The sequence below is a fragment of the Cordyceps militaris genome (genome assembly GCF_000225605.1).
Source record: "Cordyceps militaris CM01 unplaced genomic scaffold CCM_S00002, whole genome shotgun sequence".
NCBI lineage: Eukaryota > Fungi > Ascomycota > Sordariomycetes > Hypocreales > Cordycipitaceae > Cordyceps > Cordyceps militaris.
In genome coordinates this window covers 2,509,132-2,533,556 of record NW_006271970.1, presented here as the reverse complement: position 1 = coordinate 2,533,556, position 24,425 = coordinate 2,509,132, and the positions used below count along the sequence as shown (strand labels likewise).

Below are 24,425 nucleotides of genomic sequence, written 5' to 3'. Positions count from 1 at the left end.
CCGAAGTTTGCGAATATGCTCGCGTGTCTCATTCTCGGCACCTTGTAAGCAGCCAGCCAGCCACCGTCTCGGCCCGCAGGAGCAGGCGGCTATTGCTGATGGGATGGATCTTCATAGTACAGCCATTATAATGTTCCTGATTTTGGACCCCCCCTTTTATTCGCTATGCATATGTACTTACTATTATGTATGTATATCTGTCTATTTATCTGGCCATTCTAATTCTAACCCTTTGACTGTTGAGATGGAGAAGATGGTCACGAGATACACAGGGGTGAGAGACAGGAAACCACCAGACCACAGATCGATCTACGTGAATGTTACCTAAATAAAGTAATCAATATAGGTTATCCGGCTAGTAAGAACAGTCCGCTAGCAGCTCTCAAAATGAAATAGAGGTACATACACCAGTGTTACGAATGCATCACAAGTACATAACTAAATCTAGCGGTTGACTGCAGGGATGGATGCCCACGTTTCCTTGGGCTGTTGATACAGTTCTCTAATTAGTCTCGCTCCTCCACTTCCCAAAACTATGCATATATGAATACAGACAAAAGAAACGGCGTGCGCACTTTGTATGAGATGATGATAAGCTTAGCTAAAGCTGTCTTGTCCTTTACCGCTTTTGCTCCTCAAACTGGCCAGACCTGCCCTTCATCACACTCTTATAATCCGCTCGGCAGCTTCTGCAGTGTGACGCTTGCCACTGCTTCAGCTCCGCTATCTGGTGATCTGGCATGGGCTCCAAAACCCTCTGTGCCCCAGGCGCCGTCTCCAAGACTGTCTTGTACTCGCTCTGCTCCTCCTTGACGCCAAGCATGCGACCTAGTTCGTCGCAGAGTGAGTTCTCGTGTACCAGCCAATTCTCCCACTCGGACTGCATCATCTCGCGCTCGATGCTGTTGACTACGCGCATGGCCACGAGCAAATCGTGCCGATATGTACCCAAGCGCTGTCTCGTACGGCGAATGCGCCGGGCAGTAGAGCGGCTCGACGGCGCCATTGCACTGCCGGACTCGTCCCACGGTGCGTCCAAGTCGGTCGCTTCCATCAAGTCTGCAAACGTGTCGTAACAGGTGCTGTTCTCATTGCCAAAAGTCGGCCGAGAGCCACCAGCGCCCGTAGCTTTGGCCAAGTCTGAAAAGTATATTGCTTTGCTCATAATGGGGTGTGGTACTACGCCAATACGGTGCATAAATCGCGCCGCACTGCGCTCTTGCCACCATGTCGAAGTACTCGAAGAAGTCAACAGCACATTCACAAGACTGCTGAATAAAAGGAGAGCAATAATGAGCCGATGTGCCGTGACGATATCAAACAGTCGCTTGATGCCAGCAAACGTCCACATGATCACTGATGTAATACAGCTCTCTGCAAATGAACGCACGGTATCAAAGATCATTGACGTCAGAGTTCGAGGTGTCTCTGCCTGTTTCTTCGTCGAGTCTGTGCCTGGCGAGAAGACAACAACCTGCGTTTGATTGCCAACTTGGCCGTAAACATGAATAGCTTTGTTTGTCCTGGACCGAGATCCAAGTTTGCGCACCTGGTCGGTCGCAAGTTCCGCGAGCTCCTCGGCCTGTCTCTTGATATCACGCAAAGCTTGGCGCTCTACCAAGTTCTTTGACAATGCCGGTGTCCGTGACCAATCAATCTTGACCCAGATGGCGAGTTTACACTTCGATTTTGCCATGTGTGTGATGACAATTTTGGAGATGAGCTTGAACGATGTCGAGTGAGGCAGGTGCCATGCGGTTTTGGTATGCGTAACCACGTATGTGACATGGTCGCTAAAAAGATCAATTGTTTGCTCATCCTTCACATCTGCACTTTTATCTCGACCGAGCATATCCGTGTAGTTGACCTTGAACTGGAACTCGCGGCGCATCCGGCCTTGGTCTACCAAAACCCAAGGCCCTTGGGCGATTTGCTGAGCGCGGTGTTCGAAATATAGTTTGGGAAAGACAAAGCTCCTATCGCCAAACAAAACGTGGAAGCAGGCCTTCGCACTTATCTCGAAGTGGCGCTCAGCAGCCATCTCGGTCATGTTCTCTGGCTCGTACTCAACAGCATGATTTGGCAGATGAATTTTGGGGAGTAATAATCTCTGGCGGGATTGCGAGTGCCGTAAGCGCGGGGTAGACTCAACAGGTGAACGACCGAGGATTTTGCTGGAATTTCCAGTGTCAATCGGGGTATAGAGCGACGAGTCATCCCATCCGTCAATGCTAGGGCTAGGCCTCTCGTCCACCCTTTCGAGGTTGATCAGGGCGAAGATCAAGTGTTCGGTGTTAGCGGGCTCTTCCGCCTGGATGTTGTCGATAATGAGGTTCAGGCGACTATGCAGCAGACGAAGGTCGTCCAGATACACCTTCAGGTTGACTTCTTCCCAGACGGTCTCGCCCATGTCTTCACCTAGGCGCAGCGTGATGGAATCCGACTCTCGACCAGAGTGGGCAGTCACCTCGGCAATGATGTCCAAGCTAACAGAGAATGTCGTGATGAGCCCCATGCGCTGGCTATAAAAATACATGTAGTCTGGCGTGACATACACTCTGCCATCGCCAGCAAAAGAGCCTTGCGACGAGTCTTTCGCCGCCTTGAACGACCAGGACGCTCGGAATACTAGCACAAGCTTTTCATCTCCTTGTACGTCGGGAAAGAGCAGCTTAAACTGCGCAGTCTGTAGACGCAGCTCTGTTGGGTAGTTGATTGGGAAAAGCTCACTAGATGCTTTCTCCTTTGTGGGCGTGCTGAGGGTGGTCTGCATGCCTTCCGGCAGCACCACGCCAAATGGATCGTCCGCCTCTCTTCTGGGCAGTACGGGTTGGCTGGAATTATCCGAAGCAGTCCAGATATTTGTACCCCAGTAATTGGCGACAATGGAAGCTGGCAGTTTCTTTCGGGAGTCTCCTAGTGAGGACTTGTCGGCTGCATGAATAGCCGCGGCTCGGCTGAGGGTTGTTACCACGGGTGGTTTTTCCAACGTTGACGGCGCGAGAGAACCCAGCTGGCTATCAAGCTTTGGGAGCGGGCTGCCTCTTTTTGTAACGCTTGGCGAGAGTAGTGGATGGGGGTAGCCCGGAAAGACGTTGTGGCTTGCCGATATTAAACTGGCAATGCCGCTGCCAGAAGCTGGTTGGGCCGGACTACCCATGGAGCCTTCATTGCCGGGCCCAAAAGTTGATTTTCTATGCAGGTCCAGCTTCTGGATAATGCGCGCAGCGTGCTCTCTGCCAGACTCGCCGTCCTCACGAGTGACCAAGTCCTTGCTAATTTCTTTTCCGAGAGCCGTAAAGGACCTTCGTGGTATTGTACCCACGGGGTGTGCGTCAACGCTCTGACGAGGCATGGTGTGGGCATCAGGGGGCATGAGCATGGTCGTGGCTCGCTCAAGGCCGACTGCGGCGTCTTCCGAGACGTTGATGTACGTATCAGCATTATTGGCAGAAAACTCGGGGGCGCTCGGGGGGTTGATCGAAAATGCAGGATCGTGGCGCGACATGGAGCTCGCACTTCTTCCCCGGCTGGTGTCAAAGGCCGCTTTCTTTGCCACTTCAAATACTTCAAGCCACTCTGTAAGCTCCTTTTGGTTTTCTGCCTGGAGGATCAGGGACTGGTCATTGGTTTTGATTTCAAAGCAGAAGCGCCTCTCTTCACCAACCGCTGGTCTGGCATTGCAAAGTAAGACTCCGATCTCATCACCCTGAAGAACACCCTGTGCGCCTGGGATCAGCCAACCAAAGACTCTGTCTCGGCAATAATGCCACCTTCGAATCCAAGTATATCTGGTGGGTTTGTTCGACAAGACACGCAAAAAGAGCCAGCCTTGCTTGACGCAAACCACAGCAGAGTCATCCTTGGGTTGTAGATTTACAGGGCCGCGTGAACTCAGGAAGGGGATCGTGGACACATTGTAGTCTTCGAGTTCTCGAGAAGGTTTAACATTCTCAATGGCCAGGTCGTATATGTTTTTCTTGGCTGCCTGGAGTTCACGGCGGAAGACAGCATCGGCCATCTCCATCTCGTTGGACCAGCCGCGAACACGTTCCATTTCACGACTCCAGCGCATAGCATTGGCGGTCGCATCACGGGAGCCTTTGATCTCTTTCCATATATCGCTGCATACGGTAACGAGGAGTCTGTCGATGGCGGATCGGAGTTGGGGGACAGCCTGGCAAAAATCAATCGACGCCTGCAGATAGATTTTGCGACTCTCAAACACGGAAAATGCATCTTCTCTCAGAGCGGAGGGCTCTTTCGTCTTGTGCTGCCCGACGTAACGGGCGAGGGTCGAGTCGTAGGTCCGTTGCGCTGCCTCGAGAGCGCGCCGCGTGTCCTTGAAGTTGCGGAGGTCACCGCTCATGAAGGACCGGATCGGCTCAACCACGGTCGATTCCATGCGCTTCATGGCACCCTGCATTTGTGTGAGCCATTCCCGCGACCCCTCTCCAACTCTCTTGAGCGCCAGCAAAGTATAGTCGTTGTCGAGCGTGGTGTCACCGACCGGGGCGGCCGTCTTGACCAGATACGAGTTAATCGTGTCCTCGAGGGCCAGAAAGTCGTGGAGGAGCTTCGATGTCGAATTCACATAGTTGTTGAGCCATTTTTCAATGGCTTCGATTTGGTCGCCAAAGTGCAGGGCAGTCGACCGGAACGTCGGTGAATCGAGCGCAGCTTCCAGTAGGCCGACTGGAACGGCCCGCTTCGACGATCGCGACAAGCTGGCAGGGTCCATGATTGCGGCAAGTCTGGCTGTGATGCGGGTAAATCAGATTCCGATTCCCATGACTGATCGAATAGTTGGGTTTCCGCGGATGGAGATGTTGTTGAATCAGCAAGATATGCTGTTGTTAGGTTACAGCCCCGGAGCTACGGGGTTGAGACAAGTCGTCATTGCAGAGCTTCCGCAGGCGCCGACGACCGCGTGCGCCCCTTGGCCCCGCCCAGTGTACCAGTATGTCTGGGTACTAGAGGTAACGCGTAGCGCCCTATTGTCCCAGGTATTGTCCACCAACCTCTGCATCACCAAATTATCACTCTGGCAGATGAACCTCTAAAATCTTGAATCTTCATTTCGACAACTAACGAAGACGGCAAAAACAAAGATGGCAAAACGAAAAAAAAAAAAAACTAACAGAGACGAGTTAGGCGATATAACGCGTCGTGTCACCACACACACACATCGCACCTCTAGAGCAAGTGATAAATAACATCTCCATCATGTACGCCGAAACTAAAGAGTGATAATGTATTGTGCTCTATCTTAATATTGCAAGACCTTTACTTGCAATTGTAACTTTTTTCAAGTCCCAATGCCATCAATAATTCACTCATTCATCATGTGGCAAAGAGGCTGGTCATCTAACCAACAGCGTGAGCATAAAAGCCAAAGCGGAAATATGTGTCTCGAGTATGAGGTCATACCTTCAATTTGGTTTTGATCAAATTCAATTCGTCGACATCATTGCTCGCAGTGGGCTTGGTCGAGACGCCTGGTGGCTTTGGTGAGCCGGCCGGGCGCCGTTGAACGCCGTCGATCGCCTTTGGGCAACAGACGGCGGAGCCGCGCTGGACCGGGGAGCCTCATGACGCCAGTCGTTGGTGTTATCGTCTGTAGACGTTTGAACTTGAGAACCGCCCTCGTTGTCCACGAGGGTATCCACAGGTCAATCTAAGTCTTGTCAGCAATCTTGTGATTCTCAGGTGAGAAGTGTAGGCCACCCAACTAACCGTCGTAGTAGTCGTCATCGTCAGAATCGTCAGCCAACTGTTCAAAGTTGACCTTGTAGCGTAGAATACCCCCGATACCACCGAAACCCTTGACGAATTGGTTGCCTTCGGTGGAGCGGTCGGAAACGAATTCAAGAGTGGCACCAAAGTCCTTGTAGTGCTCGGCGACCCATTCGAGGAAGGAGCCTTGGTTGACGACATCCATCTCTTGGCCGGTAGCGCTGTCAAGGAACTTGTCCTTGTTGAGAGCCTCCTGCTGCTTGGTGAAGTTGAGGACGTACTCCTTGCCTGTGCTGTCCTTGAGGACCCATCGGTTGATCTCGAGGTTCTCGAAGACAATGAGGGTTTCGACGGCACCAAGCTCGAGTGCCTTGAGAGTGTCATCAATGCCGTAGCAAATCTTGCCGGTGTCCTGGCTAATCTCGTCAAAGTACTTTCCAATCAGTTTCTTCTCCTGGACAAACTTGACGTTGCCGAGGGTCTCCGAGGACAGCTCGATAGCCTGGTTGAAACCGTTATCCCCACCGTAAGAGACGTCAACAACCTTGATGACTCTGGTTTGCAGACGGGGATCGAACATGTCGGACTGGTTGAGGTCGTTCTTGAAATCCGCAGAACCGGCGAGGACGAGGCCGGCAACGTTAGGCTTGTCGTTGGTGATGAAGTTTTGAACTGCAATTTCGGCAACCTTTCGAACGTAGTTGTGACGCTTCTCGTCACGCAGACGAGAGAAACGCAGGGCGGACTGACCACCACGGCCGTGCTTCTTGGGCAAATCGACGGAAAATTTGTGGACGACTTCGCGGGTGTTGCCGCTGAGTGTACCAAAGAGGGTACTGTGACCGTCCATAATGATGAAGCCGAATTTTTGGTCGGAATCGAGCAGCTCGGCGAGAGCTTCGGTATGGAACTTGTTGTCGCAGAGGTAGAGAGAGGTATTGATGGGCTTAAAGGGCTCAAAGTCAATGTTGACCTTTTTCTCCTTGCCCTCCTGGGTCAGGATTTCACCACAGTAGACGACCAGGCCATTCGGGGGAACTTTGTTGTAAAGCTTGAGTCTGCTCTGGGTGGAGGTAATGGCGGACAGGACTGATTGTCTGTTGACTCGGGACTTGATATTGGAAGCCGTGCCCTGCGCGCAAGTTAGCGATCGGGATTTGGCGGCAGAATGGGGAGGCCGGTCGTACATATTCTTCAGCCAACATCTTGGCAATTCGAGAGACTTGATCCTTGGGGGCTAAGAACGATGAGAGTCAGGTTTCGGGCTTCCAAAAGTTGCAGGCGCCAGGCAGCGACGAGGGAGGCGGAGCGTGAACGTACGGATGATGAGGGAAATCATGGATGTGCCATTGCCACGGGCAGCTTCAAGACGCTTGATGAGCTTCTTGATCTTCCAGATCTCAATCTAATGGGGGCAACAACCACAGATCAGCCATTTTCGTCCTGATTTTCGTACTCAAAAATCGTGTGCCGCGTCGTCGCAGCGCGGGGCAGGCTTGACGACGATGAGGGGCATCGCCAAAAAAAAAAGGTCTGGCGCGTAAAATTTCCCGCCCGCAGACAGGAGCGCACACAGAGGGGGGTTGACGAGGGGCAATTTGCACATACGTTTCTCTCGGCCTCGCCGTTCTGCTCGCTGTTCATGTTGACGGTATTTTGGTGGTCCAAATGCGCAGCCGCTTCTCCTCGAACAAAACCAAGGGTATGAACAGAGGGCGTGTACGAGGGGGTAGTGACGCCTAACTATTGTTCCAAAGAAGATGTGTTTTGTTCAAAGTCGGGAGGGCTTCTCAATTTTGGCCCCAAGAGGCCAGCACCAGAATTTTTTCAGCGGAGTTAGCCGCTGGAAGGTTGGACATGGCTGTACTGTGGATGCGCTGGGCTGGCCTGTACGTCACTTCACTACGAAGGTACCTTAGTACATAGGTACCTAGTAGGCTAGGGGTAGGTAGGTAGGTATGTAGGTACCTGACCTCTCCATCCAGGCAAGGCACCAGTCTGTTTCTCGGAACTGCCTATCTGCGCGCAAGAAACAAATGCACTGCTACCCGCCACTTCTCAATGAGGACTACTGACCCATATTCTAAGTACTGAGTTGGCCACTTATCACCACATATTTGCGCTCTGCTTTGGCAGGTGTGCTGTAAGGTAAGATGAATGGTCCACAAATCTGCGGCTGTGCCTGGTCTGAGCTGCCAACTTGTGTGTGGCTGCTGTGGCTCAGGCGCAGGTGAGCCACTCGAGCTGCAATGGATCGCTGCACCAAGTGCCGAAGTCAATAAGCCTCCGAGTTTGACCTGTACCGAACAACCACCCTCGACAACACCATCACGTCCATTGCGCATCCGATCTTGCCTTTGCAACTATTCTGCAGCCATTAAAAATTTGTTGACGACGTTTTTGACTGTCCTGTAACGGGCGGTAAGCGCGTCTCGCGAATCTACGCTGCATCGTCCTCCATCAGCCATCGTCATATCCCGCTATCATGGCTTCCGCTTCACAAGATCCCTTCTTAGCAGACCTGCCGACCGAGATTGCAAGCACCTTGCAAGCAAGCCATATCCGAAGCCATCCAGACCCCGCCCTTGATATGGCGCCCGGCACTGCTGCTGACGACAAGGAGATTCTTAACGAAAAGTACGAGTACGACGCGCTGCTGCGGAGCAGTAGCGCCGATCAGCTCGACAACATGGACGACGACGAGGATGATATCCCATACAGTGTCCTCAAGCGTCCACGCCGCCAACGACAAGCTTTGCCGCCTCTACCCGACCTGCGCTTCGAGCAGAGCTACCTCAAGAGCATCGCTTCGGCCGACACATGGTGGAAGATTGCTCTTATCACAACACGAGATCAGGTACTTTCCTGTTCCAACCCAGTTCTAGACTTTTCTCCCCCCGGCTAACACAATCACCCAGGTCATCATGCCTCTAGCTCAGGGTCTTATCTACAACCTCGTTCTTTGCGGTTGGCAGGAATGGAATCGCAATGCCAAACTCCATGGCGACACCGCCGGTGCCCGTGTCCGTAGATGGTGGTACGGCATCAACAACTGGACGGTCCCCAGCGATGGCCAGCATCGCCACTATCGCAGATGATGTAGCCTATATGTTTTTGCGTTCTTAATATCTCGGCATTGCTTTCCCACTACACAATGCCATTTAGCGTTGATCCATCACCTTGCCTGCTTAAACGGTCATAGTCACATTTGCCTGTTTCGACACCCGTGCCCAGGTTGCTCAAAACTGAAAATGCCATTTTCATACGCCAGATAATCAACCATATGTAATCTGCTCCAGCTTCAGAAACTGGCCCTTTTCTATCATAGCTTATTACCATCATTAATATGACATAGGTTCGCCCAAAAAAAGGTGTGTATCCTCCCCTTCTTAGATACTTTCTACATGCATTCCAAACTCCAAACCGTGAGACATTTGAAACAGAACGCACAAATTCGCACAACCCTAACCGAGCCTTATTGAGGTGTTTTGAGAATGTCTGGCAATATAGCTGGCTTCACATGCTTCTTCTCGGGGCTGCCACGAAACGCAAGCGACGCCGAAGAAATAGCAACTGAGCTGGCGGGCGCTGTGCCTAGCTCGGGTTGATCAGCCTGATCATCCAACTTGTGTGACGGTTGCTCTGCCGACTTCTCAGCCAGCAGGTCTGACTTCTTTTCGTTCTCGGCCTCAAGCGCGGGAGAGTCTTTCATGACGACATCAAGGACGGCATTGGCTGAGGCCTCAGCCAGCGCCGGTTTTCGGTCCTCCACCTCGGGAGTGGGTAGTGCATTTGGCACCGGATCAATGGGGGTGAGCGCAGTTCTCAGATTCGGTGACGTGATTGCCAGCTTGACCACCAGGCTCTTTGGGCTGTCATCAATATCGTCATCAACCATAACTTCATCATCGTCAAACTCGTACTCTTCCTCGTCCTCGTCCTCCGGAACTTGTGCCTCCGCATCTTCTTCGTCGTCCCCATAATCAGCCTCGCTCACAGCGTCTTCCGAGTCCATAGAGTGCCTGAGGCTGTGGCCACGGCCATTAGTATCAGCCCGACCATTTGCCGTGCCAGTTCCCGCTGATCGCCGCGATCTACCGGTCACTCCAACGGAACCTTCTCGGTCAGCCTCAGAGAAGTCATCTTGGACGCTCGCAGCTGCGCTGTCATCGCCGGCCGCCATTCGAGGAGGTGCACGAATCTGACGCCCACTGGCTGTTGTGAGGGGGCCAGTCTCTGCGGGAGTGTTCGCGCCGGTATTGCGTGCAGATCGGCGGTTGGTCGAATCGGAATAGAATATATCTTCGTCGTCGGAGTATGTATACTTGACGCGCTTACCACGAGTCCTGCCTTCGTACATTGAAAAGCCAGGCTCTGGTCTCTTGAATTGTTCCTTGCGCAATAGGCGGTAATCCCGGCGCCTTCGCTTCTGTATTTGCAGTCACGTCAGCATCTATTCGCTGCTTCGGGACTTCTCCTCGAATACGCACCTCTTCGCCAGCCTCGAAACGAGGAATCGCCTGTGACATCTTGTTGCTCAGCTTTTTTGCCTTGGGGCCACCGTCCTTCGTATTGAGCTTTTCAGCTAGTGACCTCAATTCCTCAATCGAACCAGCAACGCTCCACCATGTACGGTTCGCTCCGGCAGGGTTGCTTTCCCTATATACGCGGAAAGCAGTGTCATCTTGGCCCTCCACTAAGAAGTACCTTCTTTTATCGCCGTCGGATCCCCAGGGTTGAACTGCGCGGGGTTGGTTCAAATCATCCTCGTGTCGGTTTTGCTTGTAAGCTTGATTTATTATGGATTTGACGCTATCAGAGGAGGCCATGGTCCAGAGGATTAATGTTCGGAGAAGGGTCAGCTAGCAAGATAGCACTGTTAGCACTCGTCGAATGATTTCGTGGGTTCGCGCGTACTCTTTCTGTAGGGTTCATAGTGTTGAATCCACCGCCACCTGACAATGGGCTCTTGTCCTCCCATGATGCCGGCCACTGGCCCTTGTGCGACGCGAGCGCGTCCTCCAGCGCCCTGCCGTAATGCCCAGGTCTGTGATCGACAGTTAGCATTGTTATCAAGTAGACAAGTTTCGCGTTTGTTCATACTTGACGTCCTGTTTGCGATTCAACAGCAGCCCCAGTAGCGCGCACAGAAAGTGCTCTGCGCGATCTCCCGGGATGGGCTCAACAACATCGCGTTCCAGCTCCTGAGGACCAAAATTCGCAAGTGATTTCGGCAGCGCATCGGTAAATCGGCTTCTAAACATGACAATGAACTATTTTGGTTAGCACAAGCTCCTAGCGGTTGCAGTGGCCAAGTTTGCATTTAGCAGTAGGCCCATGCCGCTCGCGGGCGGAAATGGGTCGCAATAGCTCCAACGGCAGAAGCACATACAGCAATGTCAGGATTATCTGCGAGCACATATTCGTGCGTGGGTGATGGTGATCTTTTCCTCGGGGGGGGCGATGGCGATCTAGGCGATTGCTCCGATACCTTGGAGAAGAACTTCATAATACCACCCTTCTTGGGCGGCGCTCCGCCGTCGTGGCCGGCATCGAGCTCATCATCGGATGGAACCGGTGAAAGGGACGAGAGCGACGAGAGATCTGACGAATCATTGTCGGAGGGCATTTTGCGAGCTTCAGCAGCCTCCTTCTGACTGTTTGGGGTTGCAAGAGACAAGGAGTGCAGAGTTACGGATGTGAGGCGTGGCATGCGACTAAGAGCAACCGCGTCGACGGGACCCGCGAAATCTAACGCGCCAGCGCTCATAGGCCACTCTGGCCAGTGACCTAGCCAATACCACTGAAATGATACACTAAGTTCTACAATTTCCACTGCCAATGCGTTCATTTCTATGAATGATTTCGTCGCAAGGCTCAAATACAATCATCCTGGTTACTAGAGCAGCTGTGAGGGCTTGCAACTAGTCGCACGGAGTGAATACCGAGAGGGTTGTGAGATGATGCGGCATTGTTTATTTTCCTGTGTCCTGGAGCACCATGAACGCTGCTGCTACGGGTTGTGAAAGGTACTTAAAGTCAAAAAGGCTGCAGTGTGCAAACAACTGTTCGCAACAGTAGAGCTTGGTCAGAGAAACACAATGCCAAGATAGAATTGCATTTGAAAGGAAGGCAACTCCCGTGAATGGCTATCGGGAAATATGAGGAGGCAATTACCTGGAAGCGCTGAGTTGCCAACCGTGAGTGAGACTTTGATATTTAGATCAAAGGCTGCGTTTCCGAAGCACGCCAGGCTACCGAAACACTTTACGCGATCTCCCAAAGCCACAGATGTTTTGAGCTGCACGTGATTTACTAGACGCACTAGCCACAGGGCCCATAGCTCAGGAACAAACAAGGCGCTGAGACCCACAAGCAGTGAGATTGAAATTATCCACGGTTCCGCCACAGTCACGTGGTAAGGGCTGCCATTTTACAGGCGGAGAGGGCCCGCACACAAAAATTACGTCGCCTGCAAGCGAACGCCAGGGCTTCCCGTCAAACAACCAAGCGGCAAGAGATAGGTAATTGGCATCCTGAACCCACGCACCTGGACGACTCGCCACTAACATCAACTCGAAGCAAACGAGTCGCCATGGGCAGAGTTATTCGCAACCAGCGCAAGGGCCGCGGCTCCATCTTCAGTCAGTCCTCCCCGACAACCGAAATTTCGACGACGGCTTCGAACAAGTCGACGATCGGCGGACAATCGCTTACCGACATGTACTAATCATTGGGAACAGCGGCCAACACGCGCCTGAACAAGAACCCCGCCAAGTTCCGCACTCTCGACTACGCTGAGCGCCATGGCTACGTTCGCGGTGTAGTCCGCGACATCATCCACGATGCTGGTTAGTGAACCCTGGCAACAATCGACGACGAAGGACGAGGAACAACAAGACGCCTCCGCTCATGCGATTGGGAACGAGAAGATGAAACAAGGAAGCTGACACAGGTGTGATTCGCAGGTCGCGGTGCTCCCCTCGCCAAGGTCGTTTTCCGTCACCCCTACAAGTACAAGCAGGTCTCCGAGACCTTCATTGCCAACGAGGGCATGTACACTGGCCAGTTCATTTATGCCGGCAAGAAGGCCGCCCTTACCGTCGGCAACATTCTCCCCCTCGGCGAGATGCCTGAGGGTACCGTCGTCTCCAACGTCGAGGAGAAGATCGGTGACCGTGGCACGCTCGGCCGTACTTCTGGTGGCTACATCACCGTTGTTGGCCACAACCCCGACGAGGGCAAGACCCGTATCAAGCTGCCTTCCGGTGCCAAGAAGGTCGTCCACTCAAGCTCCCGTGGTATGATCGGTATCGTCGCCGGTGGTGGCCGTACCGACAAGCCCCTCCTCAAGGCTTCTCGCGCCAAGCACAAGTTCGCCGTCAAGCGCAACAGCTGGCCCAAGACTCGTGGTGTGGCCATGAACCCCGTCGACCATCCCCACGGTGGTGTACGTACTACAGGAAACCACAGATTTGTGAATTGTAACGCTGACACTCGTAACAGGGTAACCACCAACATATTGGTAAGGCTTCTACCATTTCCCGCTACGCCGCCCAGGGTCAAAAGGCCGGTCTCATCGCCGCCCGCAGGACAGGTCTGCTGCGCGGTACCCAGAAGACGAAGGAGTAAGGCAGGGCGATGTCTGGATTTCATGGTCTCATTGGGATGGTGTTATAGTGGCGTGCTTACATCTATGGATGGTACTGCTGAAGGAAGTAGTATGATAGAACCAAAAGCAAGTACAATGGATGACATTTTAGCGCACTTCCAAAAAATCATTTACTTTGTTCTACGCATCTCCTCGCATGGTGGTGCGACAAAAGAGTCAGCGACTAGGTATGGACCATTGCGGTTTCAAGACCGGTGGTGCGTGCTTTGGAACTGCAGTGCTCGACGGAGTTGGAATATGAGCATCATGATGTGTATGTATCAATCTACGTTACAGGCGTACATGCATCTAACAGTCATGTCACTTGTGTAAAGTCACTATACAAAGATATTGATTGCCTCTCTTGAACACTCTTGAACAAGTGACCACTACCATCCGTTTTGCGGCGCTGTAATATCTCAATATTGTACTTATGTACCTGGTACGGAGTAACTCAATTGGGTGTCGGCAAGCCAATTGACGGCACGGTACGTACCCTCCAGCGCGGCACCAGCCAGGTACTTGCGACCCCGCCATACCTTATAAGAAAATCTGCCCTCTGCCCCTCCTTGAAGCTTGAACCTCCAGCACCGAAACCCGAACAGCAATTTCACAATATTGTATACTCCAAAATGGCTCCCGTCAAGGAATACTCTCTTCTCTGTCTGGAGAACCCTCTCCTCGGTGCGTGAATCCAATTCATTCAGCTTTTTTCCTGCGCCAATACATCAAACGTCGCCCAGGGAAGAAAAGCCCGCGGGGGTGGTCGAGGCCTCCTCTGCCGAAACGAGGCTTTTCCACGGCAGCTTTTCTTGATCTCCAAGACTTTTCCTTGATTTCCTAACACGTAATCCATGCAGACATCCAGGCCGTCGGTAACCAGGAGCTCCTCGACAAGTACGAGCTCAAGGCCAACGACGCCATCCTCGCCGAGGAGAAGCACGTCCCCCTCTACGAGGACCTCCTCAACAACTACGAGGCCAAACTGATTGCTGGCGGCGCCGCCCAGAACAGCGCCCGCGGCGCGCAGTATGTCCTTCCCCCCAACAGCGTCGTATACCTCGGCGGTGTCGGTGACGACAAATACGCCGCCACCCTCCACGATGCCGTCAAGGCCGCAGGCCTCCGTGTCGAGTACCGCGTCGATCCCAAGCAGCCCACCGGCCGCTGCGGCGTCGTCATCACCGGCCACAACCGCTCCCTGTGCACCGACCTCGGCGCCGCCAACCACTACGACCTCGACCACCTGAAGAGGCCCGAGATTTGGGCTCTGGTCGAGAAGGCCGAGGTCTTCTACATTGGTGGCTTCCACTTCACTGGTACGACTTAGCATCTACTATCTTTCATATGCCATGCCGATTCACCGTACTGACCGCTCCACAGTCTGCCCTGCTGCCATCATGGAGTTGGCCAAGAACGCGGCCGAGAAGAACAAGATCTTTGTCCTATCCCTCTCGGCTCCCTTCATCCCCCAGTTCTTCAAGGACCCCGTTGACGCCAGCGCCCCTTACTGGGACTACGTTATCGGCAACGAAACCGAGGCCGCCTCCTACGCCGAGGCTCACGGTCTCGCCTCCAAGGAGCCCAAGGACGTCGCCCAACATCTTGCTAACCTCCCCAAGGAGAACGGCAAGCGCAAGCGTATCGCCATTGTCACCCAGGGCACCGAACCCACACTCGTCGCCATCCAGGGGGGACAGGGTGTCAGGGAATTCCCTGTCCACGCCATTGACGCGGCTCACATCACCGACACCAACGGTGCTGGTGACGCTTTTGCTGGCGGTCTCCTGGCTGGTATCGTCGAGGGCAAGTCTCTCGAGGAATCCATCGACATGGGCCAGTGGTTGGCTCGTCTGAGCATCCAGGAACTTGGACCTTCGTAAGTTGACCCTCTTTTTCATTACTTTGCATTCTGAGAAGGCATATGGCTTGATATAATTCGCTTCGTCTTCGTTTCAAGTCATAACATGTCATCTATGCATCTTGTCATATCTGCACAACTCCGCCTCCCTCCGCTTCTTTTCAGAGTGTTGACCCATCCCTCCTTCTTCTCCTACAGGTATCCTTTCCCCAAGCAGACCTACAAGTCATCCTAAGCGTATAAAATCGGCGCCTCGTTATTTCTTGGCTCTGGGATGCGAACGTGAGCATTCCATGGCAAGCGGGGCAACACATTCGCTTGGCGTTGAGGGTAAGTGTCTTTTGATTTTGCGGGAAACGGGTTTCAACAACGGCGTTTTGCATCCATGGAGCGTACTCCCATCATCACACGCTTTCGCATGGGGAAATTTGTTCGGCATCCTCCACGATCTCCGATACAATACGTGCATCTTCCTTTTTTTAGAATATCTCTCGTTTTTTTTCATATACAACAAAAGCAGTCGCTTCTTCGGATGAACCATGACGCATCTGGTTGCGAAATGGTGTGCAGGCTACAGTCTCGTGACGATGATGAAGGTGGAAGAAAATCGGTTGCAAAAAAACATGACACTTCAATTTCTGCCTTCATATGCGGCGCGAAGAATAGCTTCGTCATAGGAAGAGGTCGTAGTATCCGCTTGGAAGAGCCTCCGCAACGGCTGCTGCTGCTGTTGTTGCTGAAAGTGATAATGCCCGCCGATGCCATAATTTGCAACCGCTGGACCCGGCGTGCCGTGGTACATGCTGCTTGGGTGAGAAAACTGCGACAGGCTACCGGCCGACGATGAATGGGGCATCGATTCCGGAGCGGGCAGGCCAGGCGGGGCGCTCAGCCCGCTGTGCCGGTGTCCGCCACCGCCGGCGCCTGCGGCATTCTCGCCTCCCCAGTGGCTAAACGGGGAGGTGCGCGCGCCAGGCGTGGCGCTCGTGGACGGTGGTCGCACGCCAGTTGCCGCTGCCGCCGCAAAGCTCTGGAGGAGCGCGGAGCGATGCGCGTGCTCAGCCGTGGAGCCGCCGCTCAGGTTAATGCCCATGTCTGCGGCCGCGGCTCGCATGTTGCCGTGGCTGTAGACGCGAGGGAAGTGACTGCCGGTCGCGGAAATGTCCATGGCTGCGCGGCTGGGCGTCGAGGGGACGGAGAAGGGGTCGTCAAACCTGCCTAGGGGCATGCCGGGCGTGATGGGGGACATGCCTGCGGCGGACAGGGGCGAGTTGTCACCGCGGACAGGTTTGGGTGTGTTGAACCACTCCCATGGTAGGGGCTCAAACTTGCCCGAAGGGATCGATCGCGTTGGGCTGGGGTCCAACTGGCGTTGATGGGTGTTGAGCAAGTCTCCAGCAGCAGAGTTGCGCTGGGCCGCGTACGATGAAAGGGGTTCGATCTCGCGTAGACCCGGGTGTGGCTGCGGTGTGGGAGGCTTCAGAAAAGGTGCGAGCATATTGATAACGGTGCTCTCTGCGTCGCCGACTTCGCCATCCTGGTTGGCGGGGGCTGGCGGGGCTGTAGGAAGCTTCGGTAATACTGTAACAACCTCCTGTTGTTTGCCGCTCGATGGGTTGGGGCTGTCGTGACGGTGTTCCTGGGGGTTGGTATGTACTGAACGGCGTTTCTGTACATGTATGGCGCTGGAAGTTGCCGCCGTTTCTTTGCGCAATATTGGTACTGGCGCTTCCACAAGTGGCTCTGGCTGGTGCTGAGAAGGCTGATACTCGAAAAGCAGCCAATTCTCAACAACACGGCACGATAGAGGCACAGTTGAGTCCTCGGCAAGAAAATAGCCGCAGCGTAAAATGTCGAGAATCCGCGCCAGTTTTTCCGCCTGCGGGCTCAAGCGTTGCTCGGGCGAGTAAAGATGGGGTTTCACTTTGCCATTCTGCTCGCAGAACGAGCGGCACGGCTCTGGGACAGTAGTTTCGCTGAGCGGTTGAAAGCCAAGATTGTCAAGATCTTCAGGCAGCAAGTAAGGGCACGATACCAAATTTTCCTTGTTGTACGTTTCCACGCACATGAGGGTGAAAACTCGTGCCATTGTGTCCATCATGGCGCCAGTCAGTGACCCGTCAGCGGTCGCAGCAGGTTGTGCGAAGAGTTCTTGACGCGATACTGCAATCCACATAGAGTAAATTCGCAGAGCGGGAAGTAGTGATTCTGCGATACCCGAGGTCTTGTCAGTTTCATCGTCAGCTGCCTCGGACATGTTTTCCTGAAGTTTCTCCTCCAATACCGTCGTAATAGTCGCAAGAAATTTGATGTTGAAGTTGGAAATGTACTGGTAGAACTGTAATGAGGTGGTATTCTTGTTTTCTGTTGCAATGTTAGGCAGCTGTTCGTGGCGATGGCGGCGGGGATGTACGCGGTACTGACCAGAGCACTTGATTGTAGCAATGTACTGCGCGGCAATGTTGATGAAGCTCATTTTCAGGATAACATCACCACAGGACCCATTAGTGGCGGCCATCTCAAGCCGATGAATGACTTCCCGTTCGAGCTCTTTATACTGGGGTGCGGCCTCGCCCTTGTAGAATAGGGCATGCAGGCGCACAAACCACATGATAAATGCATCTTGAGGGCCGGAGGACGCATGTTTGGATTTGTTTGACGCGGGCTGTTGAAGAGATCTGAATTCCATTTCCAAGTTGGACTTGGCATTTGGATGAGGAAACTTAATTGCCCATGCGCGGTAAAAGTGGTAGACACCATCAAGGTGACTGCCCTGGTCAAGGCTCACGATACCCATTTGATGAAAAGCAAATCCGGACTTGGGCAAGAGATGTTGAGCAAGTGTATAGTAGGTCAAGGCCATGTCATATCCTGAATTCTTATGTTTGGCCTGCACTCTATAGCGGGCCAAATCACCGAGTCGGATCAGCGTGGAATGACAAGACCTGAGCACTTTTGCATTTAGTTCAGACGGGACTGGGCTGATGAGATCACTGGCTGTCATTTGTTCAACCTCGATGCCCTTGGCAACGCGTTGGAGCTCGGGAATATCATATCGAGCCGAGAGACGCTGAATATAGCCCTGATAAAACTTTTGAGCTATGCGCAAAAAGTTGATGTAAAGCTTTTCGGTTTTACGGCGCTCGACGGCTTGGGACGAAGATTTCAACCGGCTGAGAATGCGGCGGTATTCAGAGTTGATGGACGTGTGCAAGCCCCATAGGATCTCGTCGGTATTCTCGCTGACAGCGTATTCGAAATCGAGGAAAACGGTTTGCACGCAGGCAAGACGGAATCTAGCGTAGGGTTAGCAAACGGGTAAGTAGTGTACTAGGCGAAGGAACGAGTCCTAGGGTACACACTTTTCAAGAGTGCCGTCGGCGGCTTCTAACTGCGGAATATCGACACCTGACGAGGTTGTGTTTTTGATCTTTTCCAGTTGCTTCAGAAGATGTTTTCGAAGCTTCAAGGCGTTGCTGTGGTGGTGGATCGCAAAGTCAGCACCTGGAGGGGTATGGCACCATGGCGTCGCATCCGTACACACCGCGCAAAGCAGAGTCGCGACAGAACCGCAGCTTGCGCTTGCATTCGGGGGTTGGAATTATTACTCACTGCCATGTTTGGCTCGCCTGAGGTGCAATTTTGGAGGCCATGACTGCTTGGTCGACTGTGCAGCTGGCGGACACCGGGATCGTGGCCTGGGCTTCTGCGGACACAAGTGCTCAAGTCTGGCCAGGGGGGGGCACCGCGGTACGGGAAGGGGGGAACGCGGGGGGGGTGAGCCGGTCAACTGGTTTGTCGAATCATGCTATCTGGATGTTAGAAGCTGAATATCCGGGCTGACCATACTCTTGTATTCGCGCTGGGAACGTGGCGGCGGCGGAGTGCTGCCCGGAATCGAATAGACGGAACGGCAGCGGTGGTGAGGCAAGGCGGCAGCATGGAGAGAGGGTTGTGCAGGCGCGCGGGAAAAGGAGAAGCAGCAAACATGCAAGTAGAACGAGGACAAAATATGCGCGCCGTGAAAGCGACGGCAAAGGGCAAAGGTGGCAGGACAAGAAGGTAGAAGGAGAGGAAGAAGAAGGGAAGACAGGTAATAATGACTTGGCTACTGAAGCCAATGTGAAGAGCAAATCGGGGGGTCAGGACCCCTCCAGGTTAGGCCATGATTTTTTTTTTAGCACGGCTTTTTTTCCAATGGTCTCATTACCTTAGTAGGAGGAACCTACCTGGTAGGAACGGCACGGCGCGCTTCTCGCCGCAACAGCCACTGCGAATAAAATCTGCAGCCCCCGCATGCCACTGACACTAGGTACTGGTTGACTGACTGACTGACTGATTTGCCCATTGCCACCGTTACCACCGCCAGGCATTACTGGCCGGCCATCGATTTTGCACCTCATTCTTTCATCTAGGTACTTTCTTTCCTCTTTTCAACTGAGCCCGGGCTCTAAGAGCATGACTGGCCGCGTGAGCTGAGGTGCGTTCAGGCGTTCATGGCACACTTTCCCCTGGCGTCTTTGAGCACAGTCGTATGGTGGTAATGATGTATGATGCCTTACCCGAATAGAACTTTGTACCGCTCGATACCTCCCACCTCTTTATTTCTAAGTCGTGTTCCGACCAGGCTTGCTGCAACGCTTGGTTTCACACGAGCAAATACACTGTTAGGCGAATCGCATCGCGCCTCCCGATAACATAACAACTATCTACAAAAGACCAACTCATCTCCACCAGCAAAGAAAGCATCCGCGAGCTACCAGCCGTTCCTCTTCTTCGAAATCATCATCCATCTACTCAATATTGGCAAAAAAAAAGAACAGCCGGTACACGTAATACAACCCTGCCAGCCTCCGCCAGCTGCATCTGCTGGTACTCCCCACTAATACTACACACTACCGACGCCGGCATGAAGCGTTCGCGAGAGCCCCAAGAGGATATAAACCTTGCATATCCTGGCAGCCCTGATGGAGATATGCTTCCCTCTGGTCTTCAACACGCTGCTAAATATACAGAACTCGACCCGGCCGTGGGCCAAGTAGACACAGAAAGCAGCTCGCTAGTTCGCATACTCTGCTCCTTACCGCCTCACTCCGAAATGGCCTTTGACTCCTACACCGCATATGAGGTGCATTACAGCAGCCACCACACGAATCGCTGTCTGCAATGTCGCAAGAACTTCCCCAGCGAGCACCTTTTAGGGGTACATATTGAGGAATTGCACGATCCCATTGTCAGGGTTCGGCGAGATCAGGGCGCCCATACTGTATATTCAATCTGCTCACCGTCTTTGTAACGGCAAAGCTAACTAAGCTATGAAATACAGTATTCTTGCTTCGTCGAGGGCTGCGATAGGAAATGCATGACGCCGCAGAAGCGCCGTATGCACATGATTGACAAACACAGTTATCCAAAGAACTTCTTCTTCGCCGTGACCCGCGACGGCATCGACGGCCGCCGATCGCTACTCGTCGAGGGCGGCGGTGGAGGCAGATCACGGCGACGCAGCTCTTCGGCGGCCTCTCAGACCAAAGAGGCACGCCGGCGAGCCGCCACGCTGGAGGGCAAGACACCGGGCGCGGGAGAGCAGCCCTCCGAGTCCCAGGCCGCGGATCAGCAGCAAGCCACCTCGTCAGCCAAAGTCGACGATGACATTGATGCCATCACTGGCAGCATGGCTTCGTTGCGTTTTGTTCCCGCAGTGATTAAATTCGGCACCAGAAATCGGCGTGGTTTTGCCAAACAATAGAGGACAGGCAGGCCCGGGGACATGACAGACTTCACGACTTGTACCACTTATAATTTCGACCAGCATTTGCGGAAATCGCATGCCATTTCTGTTATAAGCAAACTATTCGCCCCTTGTGTATCATGATCAAGTAGTGTATTTTCTTTCCTTTCCCATTCCCAAAGAAAACCGCTAATAACGCCGTGAAGATGCAATACGCAGCAGTCCTATTCTGCCCGTGTAAAATTGTGCCAGATTATGTATGAAAAAGCAACAAGTCAAGACACAGATTCAGTCGCCAGAAGAGCACCCGCGACATCCGCAACTATTGCATTCAATTTCTTTTTGGTCCTCTTTTAGCTGCGCGCGCGGCACGCGACATATGCATGTGCTGTTGAAGTTGGTTTCTTTGGTCTGGACGCAACGGAGGCAGCATAGCTAGACAGCAACTCGTTAGCATCAATCGCTCTAAACAAAGGTGCCAGCAACAGTGTGCATCGTAGTCAACAAACATACCTTTTCATAGCCCTGCTTCTTCCACTTGGCAATGAGCATCGCGTCCGCGTAGCCATTCTTGAGCAGCCAGTCGTACAGCGGCTTGCTGATGGCCTCCTTGTCGTAGTAGAGCTCGTACACGTAGCGGCTGCGCTGGTGCGAAATCTGAAACACCTCCCACTGCGCCTTATACCGGGGGCCTGGCGGCGGCGGCTTGTTCTGCGCGTCCTTCATCTTGTTGGCAAAGATGAGCAGGTCGTCCTCGATGTCGCTGAAGCCCTCTGGCGGGGGCTTGCGCTTCGAGGCGTGGCGTATGGCTGGCATCGTGGTAACGGGCCGGGCGGTGCCTCGTGAGTCCTCGTCGTAAATGCGATTGACACGGCGCTTCTCAGCGAACAAGGGGGAGCGATGCTTCGTTATTCAATGGGTGAACCGGTGGGTAGATTTCTTGGCCAGCCGAGTCCCATCGTTATCTCTTGGTCCACGTCTGGAGGGGCAAAAATAGGTTGGTGTGGCGCGCGCAGCGGTTTTGCTGTGGCGTGGAGGCTGCACGTGATCTATAGCCATTCTGACGCGGGTTGCAGCCGAAGCTAAGCAACACTCGACCAAAACCACGCTCCGGAAGCCGGTCTCGTCCAGCATCATTGAATCGCTCCGTCGCCCAGCATGGCCATTACCCCGACTCAATTCGCCAAGAAGACGGCGCAGTGTGCGTATTCGCCCTGTCCCGGCGCCGCGGCCGCGCCGCAGCGACTTCCATGGGCCGACTTGCTAACATGATCGAAATCGCAGCCGCCAACTGGGCAGAGGCCAAGCGCCGGGTCCTTTCGTCCTACCGCGAGTGGATAAGAGGAGTACGTTTTTCGCAATTCCCTTGGACCATAATGTCGAGCCGCAAATCCGAATTCAATTGAGCAACCTCTTGCGAATGAGCGCCGCGCGATCGAAGCCCAGGATAACGGCGACATGCCCCGAGACGAGAAGCGCAGTGGGAAAGGCGAACAAATTTGCTAACGTTGTGGACAAATAAATCAGGCGCCCGAGGTGCAGACCATGTACAACATGCCCATGCCCATCTCCGTCATCCGCAACCGCATGAGACAGGAGTTTGAGCGCAACCGCTTCGTCAGCAAGCTATCGGCCGTCGACGTCCTCCTGTTCAAGTCGCATGCCGAGTACCAGGTACGAAAGGCGCCAAACACAACGCAACAATGCGACACGGAGACTTTTCTAACAATGGAACGTTTGGTATAGGAGATGATGAACTTTTGGAAGCAAACCACACACGTCATGGGATACTTCAAGGATGAGAACTTTAGAGGAGACGAGAGACTGCCCAGTAGCTTCATGTCTGGGTTCTTGCAGGTATGAGATGTTTGTCTTTTTTATATGTCTGTCAATCATTGCTAACAGGTTTCTCAGGGCCGCAACTAGAGGAACGTGATTGTTCCTTTGCGTCGAAACTGCAGTGTATATATTTAATTCCTAGACTCGAGCGAATGCATCACCAACCCTGGCGAACCATCCGGCGTGCTCGCGCCGCATGCAGTGTCTCATTTGTTTCCACCTTGTTATATCCCCGTTGTATGCGACGGGAAAATAAGATGAATGAATACAAAAACAACATTAAGCCCTAAAATATGATGCTCCAAAGTTACCCAAAAACCATCAAAACAAAACTAACTCGCATTGAACCGCCTGGTTACCTGTCGATGCCATTGTCGGCGTTGAACTGGTCACGCTTAGCAATGAACTCGTCGGCAACGACGTCGCAGACCTGCTGCAGGTCGTCAAGGCCCTTTTTGAGAGCGTCGATGGCGGTGCCCTCTAAGGTGGGAAATGTTAGCTTCGGTCCCCGACGAACAAGCCTGGATTGAATGGAGGGGGGGCCTCCCCTGCTAATACGTACCATATGTTTGTATTCTAACATTCATCTTGTCCTCTGAAGGGTGGGGGATTGTGTAGGCGCAGAATTCGACATCGGGGCTGTTGGAACGGGAAAAGAAGGAAACGTTAGTCATGTCTGGGTCTGGCCGGAGGAGGGCTGCAGCACATACTTCTTCATGATGATGTACCGCAGGGCATTGCCCATTGTGTGGCCTTCTTCGATAAACTCAAACGACGCAGCCGTGTCGGTAGAGCCAGGCAGCTGGCATCATCCAGTCAGTGTTGTTTGTGAGACGGGATTTTTCGCCGTCATGTCATCTGAACGGGTTTCAAACAGGCTTCAACTCACAATCTTGACCCGCTGGGCTTCAACTTCCTCCTCTTCCTCCTCCTCCTCCTCTTTTTCTTCATCTTCCTCTTCTTCTGCGGCGCCATTTTCGGGCATCTCCTCGTCAAGCGCATCCTCGACCTGCGCGGAGACGGGAACGTCCTCCATGGTGGCGTCTTCGGTCACGGCGGCGTCCTTTTTGGTTCTGCCGGGCATGATGGCGGCGGGCTGGCTGCTGCGAATGGCTTTGGGTACGATATTAAGAAAGAGGGAAAATTCACACGGTCAAGTTTGCAGTTTGTGATTTGACGGCACAGATGTGTGGACGATTGTCTGCTTCCAAGGGCAGTTGAAGAATACCGAAAGCAAGATTTTGATATCGATAACGAGTGTTGACTACAAAATTTGAGAGTGAGGTTCGAAATTTAAGTGGGGCCGGGCTTTCGTGGTGGAGGTTGTTAGTTGCAACGATCTATTATGGACAGAGGCCTGATAGATCTGATAGTTGCTCTGATTTCGAGTGATTTCAGCCTGGCTGGTGTACTTTATTTCTGAGCCTTTTTCTCATATATTTTTGGCTTATTGGCTGACAAGATCACCACAGGTTTGCGGTTCGAGTTGACTGGCCAAGTCACCGAGAAACCAAGGAGCGAACGACCATGCAGCTCTTTTTCATTTGGTTTGTTGATTTTGCTGCTAATATAAAAAACAAAAAAACAAAAAAAACAAAAAAAAAAAA

The 24,425-nt window shown here is 53.0% G+C and overlaps 11 protein-coding genes across 11 annotated transcripts; 5 read left to right on the top strand and 6 right to left on the bottom strand.

Moving 5' to 3' along the window:
* Window positions 1–619: 619 nt before the first annotated feature.
* Window positions 620–4,741, bottom strand: CCM_02721 (transcription factor SipA3, putative; the record flags this gene model as incomplete). The annotated part of the gene is made up of 1 exon (XM_006667873.1): window positions 620–4,741. One exon carries the CDS (start codon window positions 4,739–4,741, stop codon window positions 620–622), a length of 4,122 nt encoding a protein of 1,373 aa, XP_006667936.1.
* Window positions 4,742–5,731: 990 nt separating this feature from the next.
* Window positions 5,732–7,380, bottom strand: CCM_02720 (eukaryotic peptide chain release factor subunit 1; the record flags this gene model as incomplete). Its single annotated transcript, XM_006667872.1, has 4 exons — window positions 5,732–6,868; window positions 6,924–6,973; window positions 7,057–7,141; window positions 7,345–7,380. 4 exons carry the CDS (start codon window positions 7,378–7,380, stop codon window positions 5,732–5,734), a joined length of 1,308 nt encoding a protein of 435 aa, XP_006667935.1.
* Window positions 7,381–8,221: 841 nt separating this feature from the next.
* Window positions 8,222–8,834, top strand: CCM_02719 (uncharacterized protein; the record flags this gene model as incomplete). The annotated part of the gene is made up of 2 exons (XM_006667871.1): window positions 8,222–8,593; window positions 8,655–8,834. 2 exons carry the CDS (start codon window positions 8,222–8,224, stop codon window positions 8,832–8,834), a joined length of 552 nt encoding a protein of 183 aa, XP_006667934.1.
* Window positions 8,835–9,211: 377 nt separating this feature from the next.
* On the bottom strand, window positions 9,212–11,587 carry CCM_02718 (uncharacterized protein; the record flags this gene model as incomplete). Its single annotated transcript, XM_006667870.1, has 5 exons — window positions 9,212–10,165; window positions 10,227–10,598; window positions 10,654–10,783; window positions 10,840–11,009; window positions 11,129–11,587. The coding sequence occupies 5 exons, from the start codon at window positions 11,585–11,587 to the stop codon at window positions 9,212–9,214; spliced, it is 2,085 nt and encodes a 694-aa protein (XP_006667933.1).
* A 744-nt stretch (window positions 11,588–12,331) lies between these two features.
* On the top strand, window positions 12,332–13,368 carry CCM_02717 (60S ribosomal protein L2; the record flags this gene model as incomplete). The annotated part of the gene is made up of 4 exons (XM_006667869.1): window positions 12,332–12,380; window positions 12,480–12,587; window positions 12,705–13,186; window positions 13,243–13,368. 4 exons carry the CDS (start codon window positions 12,332–12,334, stop codon window positions 13,366–13,368), a joined length of 765 nt encoding a protein of 254 aa, XP_006667932.1.
* A 651-nt stretch (window positions 13,369–14,019) lies between these two features.
* CCM_02716 (adenosine kinase) lies at window positions 14,020–15,270 on the top strand (the record flags this gene model as incomplete). Its single annotated transcript, XM_006667868.1, has 3 exons — window positions 14,020–14,071; window positions 14,248–14,706; window positions 14,771–15,270. The coding sequence occupies 3 exons, from the start codon at window positions 14,020–14,022 to the stop codon at window positions 15,268–15,270; spliced, it is 1,011 nt and encodes a 336-aa protein (XP_006667931.1).
* Window positions 15,271–15,879: 609 nt separating this feature from the next.
* CCM_02715 (Telomerase activating protein Est1) lies at window positions 15,880–18,901 on the bottom strand (the record flags this gene model as incomplete). Its single annotated transcript, XM_006667867.1, has 3 exons — window positions 15,880–18,544; window positions 18,611–18,724; window positions 18,861–18,901. The coding sequence occupies 3 exons, from the start codon at window positions 18,899–18,901 to the stop codon at window positions 15,880–15,882; spliced, it is 2,820 nt and encodes a 939-aa protein (XP_006667930.1).
* A 1,256-nt stretch (window positions 18,902–20,157) lies between these two features.
* Window positions 20,158–20,997, top strand: CCM_02714 (C2H2 type zinc finger domain-containing protein; the record flags this gene model as incomplete). Its single annotated transcript, XM_006667866.1, has 2 exons — window positions 20,158–20,514; window positions 20,575–20,997. The coding sequence occupies 2 exons, from the start codon at window positions 20,158–20,160 to the stop codon at window positions 20,995–20,997; spliced, it is 780 nt and encodes a 259-aa protein (XP_006667929.1).
* Window positions 20,998–21,435: 438 nt separating this feature from the next.
* Window positions 21,436–21,795, bottom strand: CCM_02713 (cell cycle control protein cwf14; the record flags this gene model as incomplete). Its single annotated transcript, XM_006667865.1, has 2 exons — window positions 21,436–21,444; window positions 21,493–21,795. The coding sequence occupies 2 exons, from the start codon at window positions 21,793–21,795 to the stop codon at window positions 21,436–21,438; spliced, it is 312 nt and encodes a 103-aa protein (XP_006667928.1).
* A 342-nt stretch (window positions 21,796–22,137) lies between these two features.
* On the top strand, window positions 22,138–22,905 carry CCM_02712 (NADH-ubiquinone oxidoreductase B14 subunit; the record flags this gene model as incomplete). The annotated part of the gene is made up of 5 exons (XM_006667864.1): window positions 22,138–22,180; window positions 22,264–22,325; window positions 22,507–22,653; window positions 22,726–22,836; window positions 22,894–22,905. 5 exons carry the CDS (start codon window positions 22,138–22,140, stop codon window positions 22,903–22,905), a joined length of 375 nt encoding a protein of 124 aa, XP_006667927.1.
* Window positions 22,906–23,173: 268 nt separating this feature from the next.
* On the bottom strand, window positions 23,174–23,902 carry CCM_02711 (DNA-directed RNA polymerase I and III 14 KDA polypeptide; the record flags this gene model as incomplete). The annotated part of the gene is made up of 4 exons (XM_006667863.1): window positions 23,174–23,298; window positions 23,381–23,457; window positions 23,529–23,620; window positions 23,708–23,902. The coding sequence occupies 4 exons, from the start codon at window positions 23,900–23,902 to the stop codon at window positions 23,174–23,176; spliced, it is 489 nt and encodes a 162-aa protein (XP_006667926.1).
* Window positions 23,903–24,425: the final 523 nt, after the last annotated feature.